This window comes from Cervus canadensis, chromosome 2 (assembly GCF_019320065.1).
Source record: "Cervus canadensis isolate Bull #8, Minnesota chromosome 2, ASM1932006v1, whole genome shotgun sequence".
NCBI classification, from domain to species: Eukaryota; Metazoa; Chordata; class Mammalia; order Artiodactyla; family Cervidae; genus Cervus; species Cervus canadensis.
The window spans coordinates 43,763,220-43,783,828 of record NC_057387.1 but is presented as its reverse complement, the minus strand read 5'-3'; the positions used below and the strand labels follow the sequence as shown (position 1 = coordinate 43,783,828).

At 35.4% G+C, this 20,609-nt stretch overlaps 1 protein-coding gene across 2 annotated transcripts in view; it reads right to left on the bottom strand.

The window, feature by feature from the left end:
- Positions 1 to 20,609, bottom strand: part of DPYD (dihydropyrimidine dehydrogenase) — an 882,445-nt gene that overhangs the window by 601,886 nt on the left and 259,950 nt on the right. For both annotated transcript variants that reach the window (XM_043460573.1, XM_043460572.1), the window contains exons 7-8: positions 19,780 to 19,861; positions 13,580 to 13,667 (exon numbers count right to left, since the gene is read on the bottom strand). In XM_043460573.1, coding sequence (XP_043316508.1) covers positions 13,580 to 13,667; positions 19,780 to 19,861 — 170 coding nt within the window. The remainder of the gene's footprint in view (positions 1 to 13,579; positions 13,668 to 19,779; positions 19,862 to 20,609) is intronic.

The following is a 20,609-nucleotide window of genomic DNA, read 5'->3' as shown; positions in this document are numbered from 1 at the left end:
TGTTTTTTAGAGAAAAATTTCACTGACTTCTCATTTAACTATATTTTTTTTACGAGTTAGAATCTCAAATAGATATTAATATTTAAGTTCTGTCTTTTAATATTCCCTGCCCCTTTTAAACTGAACTTCTCGCTGAATTTGGCACTCTCTTCCCATCCTGTCAGCTTATAATCCAATTGAGGTCCTCATGAATTCAAAAAAAATATTTTTTTTAATTAATTATTTTGAATTTGAAATATAATTATTTTACTCAGAGACGTTCTTCTAATTCATTCTCTTGATTAATTCTGCATTAACCTATATATCTTCAACATTTATTACATCTAATATTATCACTGAAAGTTTCTGTTGGTGACAGTTAGGATGCAAATAAAAGTATTAAAAGTCCTTATATACCACCTCACACCCATTACTTTGGCTGCTAACAAAAAATCAGAAAATAGTAAGTGTTGGCAAGAAAGTGGAGAAATTGTAATCTTTGTGCATTGCTGGTGGAAATATAAAATGATGCAGTCATTATAGAAAACATTAAGGAATTTCCTGGAAAAATTAAACATAGGATCACTGCATGATCCAGCAATTCCACATCTGGGTATACACAAAAAATAGGTGAAGGCAGAGACGTGAAGAGATTATTTGTTTACCTATGCTCATAGCAGTATTATTCACAACAGCCAAAAGATGGAAATAATACAAAGGTCCACTGACAGATGAAAAGATAAACAAATGTGGTAATACATAAGACAGAAAGTTCTTCAGCCTTAAAAATAAAAGGAATTTCTGACACATGCTAAAGCACAGATGAACCTTAAAGTGTGTGTATGTGTGTGTGGCCAGTCATTCAGTTGTGACTGACTCTTTATGACTCCATGGACTACAGCCAGGTTCCCCTGTCCATGGGATTTTCCAGGCAAGATTACTGGGGTTGGTTGAGATTTCCTCCTCCAGCGGATATTCCCCACCCAGAATCAAACCTGTGTCTCTTGTGTCTCCTACATTGGCAGGCAGTTTCTCTACTACAGTGATACCTGGGAAGCCCAAACCTTGAAGATATTATACTAAGTGAAATAAGTCAGCACAAAAGAACAAATACTGTATGATTCCACCTATATGAAGTATCTAGAATAGTTGAATTTATAGATATGGAAAGAAGAAGAGTAGTTACTAGAGAACAGGGGGAGGGGAGAATAAGGAGTTGTTAAATGGGTATACAGCCTCAGTTTTGCATGTTGAAAAGAGTTCTGTAGATGAATGGTAGTGAGTGATCGTAGTGCAACAAGGTTAATGCACATAATGCCACTGAACAGTACACGTAAAAAATAGTCAAAATAATAAATTCCATGTTACGAGTACTTCACCACAATTTGTAAATGAATTTTAAAATTTAAATCATTATATATGAGCAATACCATCTCCCTGTATTGGTTAACAGTAAAACTTTGGTTTCAGTTGGACCTGCATTCAAATCTAGTAAAGAAAAAATTACTTAATTTCTTTCAGACAAAATTTATGTATGCATGAAATGAAAGAATCAAAAATATCTAAAATTACTTCAAGATAATTAAAATAATTCATATAAAAAAAGTCAGTACTCCAAGAAATTTAGCTGCTATATGTGTTATATTTATATGTGTTGCTCAGTCACCCAGTCGTATCCAACTCTTTGTGACCCCATGGACGACTGCAGCACGCCAGGCCTCCCTGTCCCTCACCAATGCCCAAAGTTTGCCCAAGTTCATGTCCATTGCATCAGTGCTGCCATCTAGCCATCTCATCCTCTGACACCCTCTTCTTCTTATACCCTCAATCTTTCCCAGCATCAGGGACTTTTCCAAGGAGCTGGCTGTTTGCATCAAGTGACCAAAATACTGGAGCTTCAGCTTCAGCATCAGTCCTTCCAATGATATTGGAAGTCCTTCAATATATCCACATGTACACAATTCTTATTTATGAATAGCATTAAAGTAGACATTATTTTCTAAATCAATCAAAACCCTTAAATTTATTTTTCAATCTATAATCCTTAGCAGCTATGGTAGAAGTTTAATAACATACTTGGAAATATGATTAGCTGATGATAAGATTAAAAGAATAAGAACAGTGGCAATGCACCTGAATATGATATGGTCTTTATAAAACACAAAAGAAAGACTGTTTTCTTTCAGTAAAAGGAAAACAGTCATAGAGATATTAACTGCAGTAAATTTTAAAGTAAATTATTCCAGCACTGATAAATTTATCAATAAAATATAAATATTAAGGTTTAATAAGCAAAACCATCATGTACATAAGAAAGAAGTACAAAATAGGAACTTAAACAGCCAAGGTAGCAATTTTCCATTTAACATTACTTGTTTCCACTAAACTGGATGTACTGACATAATCTTTGACTAATTAACTCAATATCAACATCTTCTCCAAATTTAACTTACGAATTAAGAGTTGGATGCACAATTTATCTCTGTAACACAAGCAAAGTGAACATCTGTTAATTTCCTGTCATGGAAGTTTGTGTTTGGGGAGGGGGGGGTGTGAACAGAGCCTCTGATGTGTAATGTTCTTCCCATCTGCACACCAGGTGGCACTGCATGGCTAATCAGAAGATAACACACATCAAGTTTCTCACAAATTTTCAGACAAAAAAAGTAAATAAATCAAAATTTTGTTTTAAAACTTGTTTCTTAAATGTCTATGGCAAATATGCTTTAAAGTGTACCCTAAAGATTTATGTTGTTTTGAGTTAATAAAATAAATTAATCATGATTGTAGTACTGTTTTCTGCATATATTAACTCCTTATATAACTTAAATAATATTATGAATATGAGTTTAAAAAATTAAGAAAGAGTAACGTAACCAATCTAAGTTCTCCCCCACTGACTTCTGTTTATTCATTTAAATAAATTTATGTCATACAAAAGAGCCTTGAAGAATTCAGAGCATGATTTTGCCGGAGGCCCCCTAAACCATTCAAAGATAGGATCTGGAGAAAAAACAATTTGATACCACTTTCAACTGAATTGTTTCTAAAATAGATGTATTACTTAAAATACAGTGTCTTAATGAAGTCTCTTCACAGCACACGTCCTTCTTTAGAACACACTGCGCTGTCAAAGAAGGTGTTCAAAAGCCCATGGAAAAGAATATTTGTTCATCTGATCTAGTGCTCCTAGCCAAAGATTGTGTAATCTAACCCGTATAAATAGTAAATAAGTGATAAATAAGACACAAATTAGGTTGCAAATTTTCCTATTTCTATTCTTTGGGAAAACTTACTTCTACTGATAGAAAGAATGCTAAAGCATATGTAGAAATATACCTAGTTTCCTCTAATTTACATCAACTCTGCCATTTCCATATCATTTCTCGTGCCTCTCTTAAATCTTTCATTGTGTTTAATGGGTGACTTTATCAAATTTTAAATACAGTGATTTACAAAAAGGTAAGATATACAGAGTTGTGTAATTTGTAATGTGAATAAAGCTATCTTTACCCCAATAGTATGCCTCAACTCTAAATGGAAATCACTGATGTTTTATACATGTGTGTTTGATACAGTCATGAATTTTAGATATAAATTCATTGAACTGGGGGTTTGGAGATGGAGGTTGTGTACTGTGGCATTTCTTAAAACTACTATGATAATATCCACTATCTAAGTGATTTCTAATTTTGCTAATTATTTCAAAGTTTATCCTTCAACATCAAAATTCTACCTGTAGAGGATAATCCATACCTACAGGATGATTACTATATTTAAGAAAATCCATCTTAACTTCCATAGTGAAAGTTCAATAATATCCCATTCCAAGTTCAGACGATGATTTTCACCCACCAAAAAAATGTAACCATCAGTCATAAGCCATTGTATGCATGTGTGCTCAGTGGCTTTGTCAGGTCTGACTCTTTGGGACCCTTTGAACTGCATCCCATCATGCTGCCCTGTCCTTGGGGTTTTCCCAGCAAGAATACTGGAAGGGACTTCCGTGCCCTTCTCCAGGGCATCTTCCCGAGCCAGGGATGGAACCCATGACACCTGCATTTCATGCATCGCAGGTGTATTCTTTACCACTGAGCCACCAGGGAAGCCCATAACTCATTGAGAAGTGCTAAAAGAAAAAATAAATAAACAAAATAAAATACAGTGCTTTAACAATGGGCTCCTGTTACTTCACCAACTACTGTAAGCGAAATATATTTTCACTCTATAAAAATATATAGAGAGAAATATAATAGAAATGCCTCCATGTCTTTGCCTGAAGAAATCTAAAGATGCATTCAATATTTTAAACTATAACTACATTACTTTTTAAAATTTTAAATAAAAAGAACATGAGCTACAGAATATTTTTAAATAATCCTCTTGCTAAATAAATTACTTCCTTTTTGACTACTATATGGAAGTAGTAAATATGCTTAAAATCAATGGTTAGTTCAATAGATATTTATTGAGCACCTATAATATTCCAGGAATTCTACCAGCAGAAAAATCTATTTTTTAGAAAAGATTTTCTTGTATCAACACCTTCACCATAAAATACTTATTAAACGCCCTCAAGCAAATAGCTTTGCCTTTACTAAAAATGTTCAAAAACATCTAATATTCAATATGACATTATAATATTTGGTGTAATGATTTAGCATAAATGTAAAAATGTTATTAACTAAACCATTTAGAATTAGAAACTTATTGCCCTGAGTAGGTCTTCACAGGTGGCACTAGTGGTAAAGAATCTATCTGCCAGTGCAAGACATAAGAATTGGGGTTCAATCCCTGGGTTGGGAAGATAACCTGGAGGAGGGCATAGGAGCCCACTCCAGTGTTCTGGCCTGGAGAACCCCATAAACAGAGAAGGGCTACAGTTCACAAGATCACAAAGAGCTGGACACAACTGAAGCAACTTAGCATGCATGCATGCCTTTGAGCAGGTAATCAAAATCATGAACATATCTTTGCATTTTGTCAAAAATAAGATACTGAAAACTATATAAATTTTAAAAAGGTTAATTGATCAAGTATAGTTTCAAACTTCTTAAGAAGTCATTATCCCATTTTCCAACTTTTTCCTTTGTTTCCCTTTTCACTTTTTCTATTTATTGTTGTTCAGTCATTCAGTTATGTCCAACTCTCTGTGACCACACATACTGCAGCACACCGGACTTCCCTGTCCTTCACTATTTCCCATAGTTTGCTCATACTCAAGTCCACTGAGTCAATGATTCCATCCAACCATCTCATCCTCTGTCACCTGCTTCTCCTCTTGCCCTCAATCTTTTCCAGCATCAGAGTCTTTTCCAGTGACTTGGCTCTTAGCATCAGGTGGACAAAGTATTGGAGCTTCAACTTCAGCATCAGTCCTTCCAAAAAACATTTAGGGTTCATTTCCTTTAGGATTGACTGGATTGATCTCCTTGCTGTCCAAGGGACTCTCAAGAGTCTTCTCTAGCACCACGGTTCTAAAGCATCAATTCTTTGGCACTCAGCCTTCTTTATGGTCCAACTCTCACAGCCATACATGACTACTGAAAAACCATAGCTTTGACAATATGGACCTTTATTGGCAAAGTGATGTCTCTCCTCTTTAATATGCTGTCTATGTTTGTCATAGCTCTTCTTTCAAGGAGTAAGCATTTTTTAGTTACATGGTTACAGTCATCGTCCACAGTGATTTTGATCATTAAATTTCAAAAAAGTCATATTGACATACTGAATGTCTCAAGAAACATGCTAAAACAGGAGAATACATTTAAAAAACTAATCTCAGCTCTCACAGGTTTTTAATATTGTGTATTTGTGCATGGGGTGTAGGAGTGAATATGTGCACACAACCAAAAATAAGAAGAAAAATAAATTCAGCCCTATAAGTAACAAATAAAACATTTTGCTATGTGTGAACATAGAGCAAACATTTATCTCAGCAGGATGAGTATGAGCGTCTCATGCAGGAAATATCATTTGAAATTAATATTATAAGTATTCATTTTACCACATGGAGACAGACAAAGTTTTTCTCAGAGTATAAGCCAAGGTACAATGGTGGGAGACTATAGGCTAGAAATGTGGTGGTGGGAGGGCTAAAAAGGGGTATATTCTGGAAAGCTATGGTAGTCAGTTGAAGTCATACTAAGAAAATACGACTTATTCTGAATGTACTGACAGTCAAAAAAAGTATCGAGACATATATAGCTTATTTTTATGTAGTGTTACCATAGATGGAAAGTTCTTCATATCAGAGTATCATATAACAGCAAAGGATGAGATGGTTGGATAGCATCACCAACTCAAGGGACATGAATCTGAACAAACTCTGGAGTGGACAGAAGGACAAGGGAAGCCTGACATGCTGCAGTCCATAGGGTTGTAAAGAGTTGGACATGACTTAGTGACTGAACAACAACAAAGATTACTCAGAGAAGCAGTGATATGCATCCTAGGGACCAGATTTACTCTTGCTGACATGATTAGCATGGTCTCCTAACATAACCGAACTGTTTAGGAATCGGTGTCAGCTTGGTAAACTTAGAACAAGGAAATTTAGAGCAGAATGGACTTAATATATATCTTCATGATAGGGTATCAAATAAGTCCAGGTTCATTGACTTAGGTGCCTTTAAAAAGACACCGCCAATTTCCTCAGACGCTTCCCCCCGACCCTCGCCGCCTTTTCTATGATTGGAAAGTTGACCAGCCCCTATTAACTGCTTCTGCAGATTAAGATGCACTTTCTATAGATATGTTAATATGATCAAAGACTAATTGCCCTACATCTATTTTATCTCCTTCTGGGGGCTTTGCTTGAACCCATTAAGTGATGATTTAATGAACTCTCAGCTGGAATTCTATTTCCCTCATTTCTGAATTCTTGGGAACCATCTCACAATTATATCGGAGTACTTACAAATGACACTAGAGTAGACATTACTGTAAATTAAAAAAGGTGGATTGGCAAAATATCCATGCCCTTTCTTTCACTTTCAATTAAGCCAGGTTTATTATTTTAAAATAATCTATTCAGAATTGTGCATAATTCTTAAACAACTTCAGTTTTTCAGAAATGGGTGGTCTAAAACCCCATTTCATTTTCTTCTAAATAAATGGAAGTATATGTGATTGTGTACAATTTAGAAACTCCTGATTAAGAAGCTAATTAAGAATAACTTTTACAGAGAAGAATTCTGGCTCTAAGAAGGCACAAGAGATTTAACTAAAGGCCACACTGTAGCAAATTTAATACCGAGGTCTCTCAATGGATTTCCTTAATTGTAATTATCTCTTCTTCAGCTGTTACAATATTTGGGCATTATCACATTTAAAAAATATTCTTTTCTGATAGCAACGGAAGAAAGTTGATGGTGCTAACAATAAGAAAAGTAAGGCTAAGTATAAAGCCTAATTCTTACAGATTATGAAGTTCCATGTTCAAGATCATTAAGTAGAACTCCTCAATATAAACAGCTGTCATCAACTAACATGTTGATTTTCAGTTATTGTGTCTGCAACTGTTTTTTTTTTCTTTTTTTAATTTTTATTTTTCTTCTTTTCTTGTTTTTTTGGCTATGCTGGGCCTTTGTTGCTGTGAAGGCTTTTCTCTAGTTGCAGCGAGCAGGGGGTACTCTCAAGTTGTGGCGCTTCTCGTTGTGATGGCTTCTGTTGTTGCAAAGCATGGGATCTAGGGAGCTCAGGCTTCAGCAGTAGCAGTTCTCAGACTCTAGAGAGTCTGGCTTGGGCCAGTTTTTCAGTGGCACGTGGGATCTCCTGGACCAGGGATCAAACTGGCATCTCCTGCATTAACATACCACTGAGCCACTAGGAAAGCCCTGCAACAGCTTTTTATGCCAAAGTATAGACGTTTGCCAGCTTCCCCAGGTGGCCCTGGTGGCAAAGAACCTGCTTGCCAATGCTGGAGATGTAAGACACCTGGGTTTGATTCCAGGGTTGGGAAATAAATGCAAACATCTATGCTAAGTCGCCAATGGGGTCTCAAAGAGTTGAACATGACTGAAGCAACTTCACACACATAGATGTTTTCACTTATTACATTTTTTCCACATTCTATATAAAATTCTCTTTCCATGTTTTGATTGCCATTTACTAGTTTTCTTTAACATTGCTTAACCTTAATTTTTTATCCATAAAATAGAGTTTATAATATCTACTTCAAAGGTCATCATAAAATTTAATGGCATAAAATAAAGATTGAGAATAGAATATCTTAGCTAATACTGCTAGTACTATCATTATCACTACCACTAATATCACTGTCCCTACTTTTTACTTCATTTATATTATAACACTACCTTAAAAATAATGTAGTAGCTATTTCCACTTGTGTTTGATTAATATTGTAATACCCTAAAACTCCAACATATTTTAACATCCTACCAACTTATTTTGGCAAATATTCAAAAGAGCTGCATTAAAAATCAATAATTTAAAAATACTTACAGAATTCCTACTACATGCCAGGAACTATGCTAGACATTGAAGATTTATCAATGAGTAAGGCACACAGACTCTTCAGACTACAAGAGTTTTAACATCTGGTGGTGGAAACAAATACATACCAATCTACTATGATACACGGAAATAAGTGCTAAAATCTGATCTGGACATCCAGAGAGGGAACAGAAACATAACGGTATGATGACTGGTGATGGTGAAGTGCCTTTATTTGCCCACAGTAAAGAGTGAAGGTAGCGGATGGATCCTTACAAGCAAAGAGAATTACGTGAAGTAGAAAAAAGGACATGTTAGAACACAAATATGAAAACAGTGACAGTTCTGGGTTCAGGCAACACTAGGTCCAAAAATTGATTTTAAAAGATTGACATGAGGTAAAACTGAAAACATTTCAAATGTCTGCAACACCTAATGTAATAAGTCACTAAAGACATAAGTTGTTCATAAATTATGAAAAACCTCAGCAGTCTATTTTAAGGGATTCTTCCTGTATCTTGAAGAAAATAGGGAGTTATTGAATGGGGGGGGGGGAATCTAAATGAGAGAATAGTGTGATGAGACCTAATTTTAGAAAGATCACTATTTCTGTTGTTTGGCTAATAGTGGCCAAGGAGACTGGTTAGGAGGCTAAGGAGTAGCCTAGTAACATGAAAGGAGGAGAGCAGAGACTTTGGAGTCGACACAACTAAAGCACAGGGTGGTGATATTCAGCTTTTTAATTTCCTTCGGCTGTCTCTGCTCCCTTTGTATCCATTGTGACTATAATTATGCATTTTACCTCTATTTACCTCATAATTCTTTCTCTCCCCCAAGTATTAAAAACAAAAATTCAGGAAAAAAAACTACTTCATCAAAAGAATATATAAAGCATTATACCTTTTCTGAGAGTGTCTTAGTGGATGTTCCTTCCCTTACATATTTGCTTAGTTTTTCATCAACTGTCATGCTTTATGAGAATATAAGAAGTAAATTACCATAAAATGGACGATCAGAAATGGGAAGAGAGGGACTTCCCTGGCAGTCCAGTGGTTAAGAATCCACCTTCCAATGCAGAGGATGCAAGTGCGATCCCTGGTCGGGGAACTAAGATCCTACAAGCCACGGGGCAAGTAAGCTTGTGCAACACAATAGAGAGTGCTCATGCCCCCAAAAGACCTAGTGTAGCCAAAAAAGGAAAAAAAGGGAAGGGAAATAGGCTATTTGAATCAAACATTAAGGGTTTGATTCTTCAGTCACCTAGAACAGTGATACTCAGATTGGCTCTAGAATATAATCACCCAAAGAACTAAAACAAAAAGGAACAAATGCTTAGAATACTGAAACCATGCAAAACCTGTTAAATTCACTCAGCAGCTGCTTATTGAGAGGGTTGTCGTGCTATGGGGAAAAGGCAATTAGTACTTTAGGGCCTTTACAATGTACAACAGTGGGTTTTGAGCATCGACTATCAAACCACATTTTAAAAACACATTTTCCATATAATGCAATATGCATGTGCAAGCACATACACCAAAAGCAAATGCACATATGATGGAAAAACATTTTTCTCAAAATAATACTCACCCTAACAATGTGCAACACACTGATATTTTCTATTATTTTGTGCTCATTTTTAATAACAAAAAATGATGGTTGTCATCCATTATATTGATTTTAATACCAACCAAAGAAAGCCATCCAATACTTTGAAAAAAACCTTGTACAGAAGATGTTCTAACGTTATTTCTACACAGTGACAGTAACACACTGTGCCAGTGCTTTTATTTCAATAAAAATACCAAAAATTTAGAGTCTTTGAAAAAATACCAATTATCTCAAAGATAACTCAATCCAGTTTGAATAAGGCACAGAGCTTTATCTCACTTATTTTTATTTCACTTAGAAAAAAGTAAACCTCTCATGGGTAAAGAGACATATTCTTTCAGTCTCACAATGATGTATGTACAATGAGATAATTTCCTTAATGGATTCTGTTAGAATTTGGAAAAAAGCGAAAAGTGAGCGTTTCACCAGCAATAGCACAAACAATATTAAAAATCAGGAAACTTCAGAATCTGAGATGGACTTACATGCTATGGACTTATGCACAGACTTATAAAGCTATCCTTCATAAGTCATACTTAATTAAAACATAAGTTTTTATTTTTCTTTTAGACTAACAGAGAATGAGACATAGTTACAAACATAGGTCTAAAATATGGTATTCCCAACTACAGAAAGAGAAAATACTCCATTATCATTATAACCAACAGGTTAAGTGCTAAGTTCTAAGAGTGTCTTTCTTGGCTATTACCTGCTTACCGATTTCTCTCAATAAAGATTCTATGTGTCAAATACAAATAATGATGCACATCAGTAGCAAGACTTCTATTTTTTCCCTCTCTATATATCTATCATCCTCCTTCTCTATAGGAATAGAAGTTTAATGGAGCACTATGTCCACTCAGCTAAAGGCTGTATTTCCCTGCAACCTGTGCTGCCAGGCATGTTTATATTACTAGGATGTACACAATAAGATAAAAATAGAAGTAACACGTGCAGTTTCTGGGTCATAAATTTAAGAGGAAAGGAACTCCCTTCCTTATTTCCAATTTTTGTTAGCAGGAATATGGAAAGACTGGCCACCTAAGAACCAAATACGGAAGAAACGTGTTGAGGATGGTTCACACTGAGAGAGGACTGAACATATATCTTGTTTAAGTCTTTATTATTTTCCTTTCTTAAAGTGGCCAAACGTATATCCTACGTAATATAGAATCCCTATTCCAAAATTTACTTCTCTATCCTGAGTAGGAAAAGCTAGGTAAACAAAGTGAGTGAAGTCTAATTACAATATAGAAGCATGGTGATTGAACAAAAGCATGTAAAGATGTGAGGCCATCTAAGTAATAGGCTGTCAGATGGTAATAGAAAGGTCATAAATTCCCAACTTGGCAATCAAGAGTGTCAAGTAAGTACTTCCCGGAGAGCAAGGCTACTTGTTTTCTATACACAGAACACCACCCTCCTTTTTTCTTTTTTTGACAAGATGAAACTTTCCTGTATATATTTCATACAGAATACTGAAAGAGAACATAACTGCATTCTACACATCACTACACCAAAATGTCAAAAGATTCACTTCTCAGCATGAAAATGCACAGAAACATAAATATGAAAGGACTTCACATTTTAAGTGCTTTATTCACACCTCAATGCAGAGTCAAATGGAGTTTTGTGAATGGGATATAGCACTATCAAATAACATATGTAAGGGGACTTAATGGAATAAAATAAAACTGAAACCTTCCTGATTCTTGCAGATGGAAGATATCACTTTATAACTGAAACCACTCAGACTGATAAAACATTCAATTCTTCCCAATTTTGTTATAATTTGCTTCTTGAGCAGTTAATTTGGAGATGTTTCAACATATTGGCTGTTTATTTGGCCCCTATCTCTTCAGTACAGAGATTCTTTGTGGACAAAGTTCATAGAGATACATGAAATTGCATTAGCATATACAATTCCACATGTTTTACATACAACTGCTATAGGAAACTACAATGGTGAATTTCAAATAGCTATTTGAAAACATTGCCAATGTTTCAAACCTATTGCCTGACTAAATTTTTCATTTATTATTAACTAAACACATTTTCCCTGGAAAAGGAAATGCCAACCCACTCCAGCATCCTTGCCTGGGAAATCCCACAGAGGAGCCTAGTGGGGCTACAGCCCACCATGTCACAAAGAGTTGCACACGACTTAGCAACTAAACAACAACAAAACATATTTTAATATGCATTTGGTGAGAATAAAAGCAACTTAATGATTCAGTTTTGCTGGTATTGGTAGAATATATGTAAAAAAACACTTTCCCTATTTCTTTATGCAAAATTCTCAGTACAAATGTAGTGGTGAAAAATAAAGCCAAAGTCAAGGGTAATGCTGCAAAAATGGAACCTAGGCAATATATTCCTATGTATTTTCTCTTTCCTGTTTTTATCTCACAGGATTATTGTACTTAAATAACCCAGAGAAATACTGATGACAATGGCAATCAAGTTTATGAAAGAAAGGAGGTTGAATAAAGACATTTAGGAGCTAGAAGGCAGTGAAAATTTGTTTGCCTCTTCCTAATTTTTTACCTAAGTAAAGGGAGTGACAAGATGGTTTTAAGACTTGCTATCAACTAACCATTAAGAGAATACATACCATCCTGATAACAATTTAGTAGGCAAAAAAGCATTCCTGATGATTTTATTCTAGAAACATATGAAAAATGACAGCCTCAAAACAAATGTTATCTAGCATGTGATTACTTAAAGAGATGGAACAGTTTTTACCTCTGTGTAGGTTTACTAGACATTCATATTTAAAGAAAGTGAACTAGAGAGGAGATAGACAAACTAAAAGACCTGAGGATGCACTTACTCAGTTGATATCCCATTCATTGTTCATATTATGATCATATAAGAGAATAAATACAAAGTTCACAAGACAAAGAATAAATTACATCAGCAGTGTGTTCTCTTTGGTCTTGGTATAGAGTAAGGCAAAGGGGAACATGTTAGAAAACTCAATCTCCCTGGGATAGTTAGGCAAAATATGGAACCATAGGGCACATTGATTGCCTTAGCAGTTATACACCATGTGACGTTCAGAACTGTGATCAAACATCTTTATAGTTCAGCCAAATATGAAAAGTCTTTAAAAATACCAAAAAAGAAGAAAAAGAAAAAGAAAATGAGCCAATTCTATCTCTTAATATCAATTAAACTAATTTGTTTTATCATAAAGAGAAACCTATAGCATCTAGATATTTCTAAGCCTGAATTCCGAGCTTCTGTAGCATGACCTGAAAACACTTTGCATCTTAGATGTTTACTGGTGATGAGAATATGGTAAGAGAATGGGAAGATAAAGATACCTCGTCCAGGTCAACCTATAATGAGGTGAGGCAGTGCAACTCATTATAAAACAGAAATTTTCTTTGGCCATTCATTTCTATCTGCTCTTTTCTGAACAGATACAAATTCTACCATAAAAATGTCTGAAGGTAGTTACTCTTCTGAATACTGTTAGGAAGTAAAAAAAAAAATTATAAAGAAAAATATTTGAAAATAAGCTACTCACCTATCCCAATGAAAGCAGCTTTGTACCCGCCTTCTTTCAAAGTACTAAGAGTAATGTCATTCACTGAAAGGCTTTTACCACAAATTATCTGTAAAGAAAGATTTGGGTAATTAGATTTTGGCATTTGAATAATTAAAATCTTAATCTTTAAAATAAAAAATAACCCAGCTCAGTATACACATGTATAATTCCATGTATATATATGAAAATATTTTATATTTCAGTATATAGGCTTACATATACAAAATAGTATATAAATAGAACACTATCATATTCTACTTAATGGCTAAATGCATTTTTGCCTTTTAATTAAGTGGCAGAAGAAAAGTTTGCAATTTACAATCAAGTCAGTAAATTTTCACTGCTTTCTTAGTACGTTCAAGGCACTATGTGGGGTATTTTAAAGAATAAAATGATAAATGAGAGTTTCAGCCTAATGTACAGTCAAGATCTGTGCAGAAGATGTACAGAAATAAGTATAACAAACAACAGAGTGTGACCAGCATTATGTCTACAAGAATTCAGGGGATAGAGAGATTCATTTTGGCTGAGGTCATATATACAAAAAAAAGAGAGGTAGTGGGATTTCAATAAAGCCTTTTTATTTTAACTGAAGTATATTTGATTTACAATATTTTGTTTGTTTCAGGTGTTCGGCAAAGTGCTTTGGTTAAACATGTATGTGTGTATATCTACATTCTTTTAAAAATTATTTTGCATTATATTTTATTATAAGATACAGAATATAGTTCCCAGGCAATAAATCCCTTTTAAAAATTGATAGGATTTTGATAGCGGACACTGTCCAGGGAAGATGAATAAAGTCAGGAGTCAGAGGGTGGACACTCCTATTAAAAGTCACAATACTTCACTCAATTCCCAGACATGAGCCAATTTTCAGATCTTGAACTTGCTGACTGAAGAGGTGGTCATGTCGCGTAGAAAGAAACACCTTGCAACATCCTGACAAGTAAATACTATAATGACTCCTCTACTTCTTCAAAGGGAATCTCGGCCATTAACCCAGTTATGTACACTGGGGAAGGGGGGATGATCACACATTTTCAAGGACACTGGAAAAGGCTCTTCATTGACTTGATACCTGAGGAGTGGGGACCTACAGAGACAGGGTGAAAAAATAAGCCTAGATGAAGTTCACAGTGGACCTAAGTGGAGCACGGCTCCAGGTGTTACAGCAGGTAAGTAGCCAGGTATGAGCAGAGAAATGGGGTCAAGGGCCTAAACCACCCATCCTATAAGCAGCAGGAGTCCATACATAGACAAAGGAAAGTAGGAGCCTTCAGACTGATAGGAAACCATACATTTGGGGTGATAAAGAGTCCGAGTAGATGGCAAAGAAAGGTAAGGAAAAGGGTGAATCTCCTGAATCCAAATGCAACCTTTTGCTCCTCGTGCCCTCATTACCATAAGATTATCTAACAGATAAGAAGTAATCATTGTATAAGGATGCCATGAGGCCATGACACTTCTAACTCAAGCTAAATGGCAACAAAAATCCCTCCTTCTGCAGTGAATATTCCACCCCTTCATTTGTAGGCCACTCATAAGTGGCTTGCCAAAGAAACCCGGGTGGCAGCTCCTGGGGTGCCTGCTCACTCTCCCTCTGATAGCGTATCCTTGCTTAAAAACTTTCGCTTCAATTTCTCAACCCCTCTGCTTCATCTCTGAATTCTTTCGCGATGAAGAAAAAACCTCAAATTCACTTGCAACCCAGGTAGTGGTTATCCCCAAGCCTCGAGGTGTATAACCAATATGTTAAATGCGTCAGTAGAAGTAAGGCCACAGTGGGTCTCTGGTCTGCAAACTAAGAGCTATTGTAGCTACAATAGCTGGGAAGGCCAGAAAACTTCTGAAACCCTGGTCAAGAGATTCAATCAAACACAATATCGTAGTCTGGAGTTGGTGGAATAGAGAGAGATGGTGGTGGTCTATGTTCTACTTCTGTTTCATTCCCCAGTCTGCCCTGATGAGACTAGATGATTTCTGGAGAATAACTGTAAACTGCTGCAGGTTTGACCAATAGTCCTGACTGCAGTGTCTATGGCAAATGTGGTATTCCTGAAGATTAGTTAAGCCAGGTACACTGCACATGGCCATTGATTTGGTGAATGTGTACTTTTCATCCTGTTGCTGTAGAGAAGGGATCAGAAACAGTTCACATTCATGGGAGAAACATAAGATGCTCAGTTACCAGTTTGCCTCAGTTCAGTCGCTCAGTCCTGTCCAACTCTTTGCGACCCCATGAATCACAGCATGCCAGGCCTCCCTGTCCACCACAAACTGCCGGAGTTTACTCAAACTCATGCCCATCGATCTAGTGGGTGATGCTATCCAGCCATCTCATCCTCTGTTGTCCCCTTCTCCTCCTGCCCCCAACCCTTCCCAGCATCACGATCTTTTCCAACAAGTCAACTCTTCGCATGAGGTGGCCAAAGTATTGGAGTTTCAGCTTCAGCATCAGTCCTTCCAATGAACACCCAGGACTGATCTCCTTTAGGATGGACTGGTTGGATCTCCTTGCAGTCCAAGGGACTCTCAAGAGTCTTCTCCAACACTACAGTTCAAAAGCATCAATGTTTTCACACTCAGCTTTCCTCACAGTCCAACTCTCACATCCATACATGACTACTGGAAAAACCATAGCCTTGACCAGACTGACCTTTGTTGGCAAAGTAATGTCTCTGCTTTTTCATATGCTATCTAGATTGGTCATAACTTTCCTTCCAAGGAGTAAGCGTCTTTTAATTTCATGGCTGCAGTCACCATTTGCAGTGATTTTGGAGCCAAAAAAATAAAGTCAGCCACTGTTTCCACTGTCTCCCCATCTATTTCCCATGAGGTGATGGGACCGGATGCCATGATCTTAGTTTTCTGAATGTTGAGCTTTAAGCCAACTTTTTCACTCTCCTCTTTCACTTTCATCAAGAGGCCTTTTTAGTTCCTCTTCACTTTCTGCCATAAGGGTGGTGTCATCTGCATATCTGAGGTTATTGATATTTCTCCCGGCAATCTTGATTCCAGCTTGTGCTTCTTCCAGCCCAGCGTTTCTCATGATGTACTCTGCATATAAGTTAAATAAGCAGGGTGACAATATACAGCCTTGACATACTCCTTTTCCTATTTGGAACCAGTCTGTTGTTCCATGTCCAGCTCTAACTGATGCTTCCTGACCTGCATACAGGTTTCTCAAGAGGCAGGTCAGGTGCTCTGGTATTCCCATCTCTTCAGAATTTCCCACAGTTTATTGTGATCCACACAGTCGAAGGCTTTGGCATAGTTCAATAAAGCAGAAATAGATGTTTCTCTGGAACTCTCTTGCTTTTTCAATGATCCAGTGGATGTTGGCAATTTGATCTCTGGTTCCTCTGCCTTTTCTAAAACCAGCTTGAACATCTGGAAGTTCTCGGTTCACGTATTGCTGAAGCCTGGCTTGGAGAATTTTGAGCATTACTTTACTAGCGTGTGAGATGAGTGCAATTGTGCGGTCATTTGAGCATTCTTTGGGATTGGAATGAAAACTGACCTTTTCCAGTCCTGTGGCCACTGCTAAGTTTTCCAAATTTGCTGGCATATTGACTGCAGCACTTTCACAGCATCATCTTATAGGATTTGAAATAGCTCAACTGGAATTCCATCACATCCACCTGCTTTGTTCGTAGTGATGCTTTCTAAGGCCCACTTGACTTCACATTCCAGGATGTCTGGCTCTAGGTGAGTGATCACACCATTGTAATTATCTGGGTCGTGAAGATCTTTTCTGTTCAGTTCTTCTGTGTATTCTTGCCACCTCTTCTTAATATCTTCTGCTTCTGTTATGTCCATACCGTTTCTGTCCTTTATTGAGCCCATATTTCCATGAAATGTTCCCTTGGTATCTCTAATTTTCTTGAAGAGATCTCTAGTCTTTCCCATTCTGTTATTTTCCTCTATTTCTTTGCATTGATCTCTGAGCATATATATATATAATATACATACATACATATATACAATATACAAATAGAGTTTTATTTTGACACAATCTTTGATTGGAAAAATTCAGTTTAAAATAAATAAGAACTAATCTATCAGCTATTAGTATGAAATAAGTTGAGCCAAAGAGACTAAATCCAGACAGGAATCCACTTCATAGCCAGTAAATTATTGTTGACTTTAAAATATGCAGTGTTAGCTGAGCGGTAAAAACATAAGACAGGTTATAAGAAGAATGTGGTGATGAGGAAAAAGTGGTAACAGAGTAGATCAATTTTTGAAAGATATATCCTTTTATGGTTAAGTTTGATAAGTCATATAAGATGAAAGTACTTCATTAGTGGACGCCAGTCCTCAAAGCTTAAAAAGAATCTTGTTACTGTCTCTCTTCAGAATTGTACATAGAATTTATTGTTTACGAAGCAAGTTTGAATACTTTATTTCCTTCACATTTTATTTATTTATTTATTTTATCTCCTTCTCCATGGCTGATTCATGTCCTTCCCATTTTAAAACAACCTGAGTCATGGACAAGACAGTATTAACCTCCTCAATTCAGGTTCTAATTATTTCTTGATAATATAATAAATTCATAGGGTTTAAAATTCAAATGTACAAAATGATGATAAACGACTTCCTACACCTTCCCAAAGGTAATCTATTCTACTGGACTATTACACATGTCCAGAGCACATATATTTTCAGGCATATGTAAGCAGATATGTTTATAAAAGTGGTAATAGCATACTTTTCCCTTTGAACAAATATTGACCAAGGTGAAGGACATTAACTGACTTCATCAAGGCTATCTGACTATAAAATTAGGAAGGGCAGAACTGTAGCTGAAACGTACATTTCCTGGCACTCAGCGCACTGACCACTATTGTGTCACTATGCCTTGATGAGGTTCCTGGTAAGAGTAGTGGGTGTGCCCTACTTTCTGCAACATATCCAGTATGGTAGAAATTGAATGCAATTTTATAATTATTTATAAGATGAATTTAGAGGTGTCTTAAATTAGTTTTTGATTTATCTTCAATTTCAAGTATCCCCTAATATATTACTTAGAGGTCTCAATAATCATTTCCCTACTTAACGAGATTTAGGTAAGAACTTGCATTCAAAATGAAAGACATTTAAAGAACTTTTCAGGATATATTTATATGAAGCAAGCAATCACCCTTAAATCTGTTTTGAACATTATTTTGAACAGTTTTCATAAAGGTGTGCACATATGTATTTCATATTTGCTAGAATATTTTTTATTTGGTGATTATATACACGTTTCATCATCTGATCACTGCCAAATAAAATTAATTACAAGTATAAAAACACAAAATACTGTTATGATGAGTGTTTTTCTTTTTATTGGTTATTTTAATTTGTATTTCTAAATGCAAGAATCATGAATAGTTTGCTAACCACTTTTCAAAACAGTTTTTATATGTACTTACAAGAATGTATTGTGTAATTTATAATACTCTGTTAATCCATTATTTTATATCTGTCATGGAAAATTAAAAGTTTTGAAACAAAAATAGCAATAAATTTAGGTGAAGTGCCAGAATATATTCTTAAATATAATACAAAAGAACAGAAATATCAAAAAAAAAAAGAATGGAAATATCTAAAGCTATATCTAAAAGTAAAATGTATTGGTTTTTGATCATCTTTAAAAGAACAACACAATATTTATTTCACAAAACAATTAAAAATACAGAACTGTTGCTTTCTACCTTGCCTAATTGCTGTTTATATTGAAAAAGGATTATCACATTAACACTATTGACATTATGCACATAGTAAATAAAATAAACCTCTGTAAGAAGTTTTGTCCCAAATTGTGTAATACAAATGCTTCAGAGTTCACATAACTTCCACACACACACAAAAAAAATGTGATTAAAGAAAGCAAATCCTTCTATTAGCTGCACTGAACCCCTAAAGCAATTTAAGAATTTGTTTCTTACAGACAATTAATCACATGCAGGCGTGCCAGATGAGAACTATTGATTGCCCTTTTCCAGGCTAGTGGCATTCAGACAGTAGACAGACAAATGCCCTAAGCAAGGAGAAGCATCTTTCTGCTTCTGCCTGGTGTAGCTTTTAATTGTTCTTTCCTAAAGTGTGTGACATTTTGCTGTTAATCTTCAGTATAGAGCTTACTCCTTTCTTTTAAAGCATACACAAATGTTATATTTTTCACTTACCTTTACACCAAGGTCCTTCATAAGCTCAATCTCAAAATTTACTACATCATATGGTAACCGGAACTGAGGGATTTCAGAAGTACTAAAAAAAGAGAGAGAAACATTTGTGGAAAAATCAGCAGTTTAAAAAATGCAACATGTGTTACTGATCAGTATTAAAGGAATAAGTATTTCTTCTAAGGGTTTTCATAATGTGTAAGATGCGTGTGAGGAAATACATATTTTTATATGCATGACAAAATATGAATAGGTTATTACAGAAACAGTAGAAATTGATGTAAAAATAAAAACAATGAAAAACAAATACTAAGTAGAGAATTCATCAAAAGCAATTCCTATACATTTAAGTTTTACACAATATTTAGTTGATCTATTTACTAGCAAATCCATAAATGTCTTGAGAAGAAAACCTTAAAAAATAAAAAATTATTTGAAAGTATACAGTTTTTGATATGTACATCATAGATACATATGTATCCAATAACTATATAGAAAAGTATATATATTTTCTATTTAATTATAGAACATGCATGTGTGATATGCATACTAAAAAATGTATACTTTTATAAAGGAAAAACTATATTGCAAAGCAAAAGAGTTCCAGAAAATCATATACTTCTGCTTCATCGATTAAGCTAAAGTCTTTGACTGTGTGGGTCTCACAACAAACTGTGGAAAATTCTTAAAGAGATGGGAATACCAGACCACCTGACCTTCCTCCTGAGAGACCTGCATGTAGGTCAAGAAGTAACACTTAGAAACAGATATGGAACAATGAACTGGTTCAAAATTGAGAAAGGGGTGTGTCAAAGCTATATATATATTGCCAC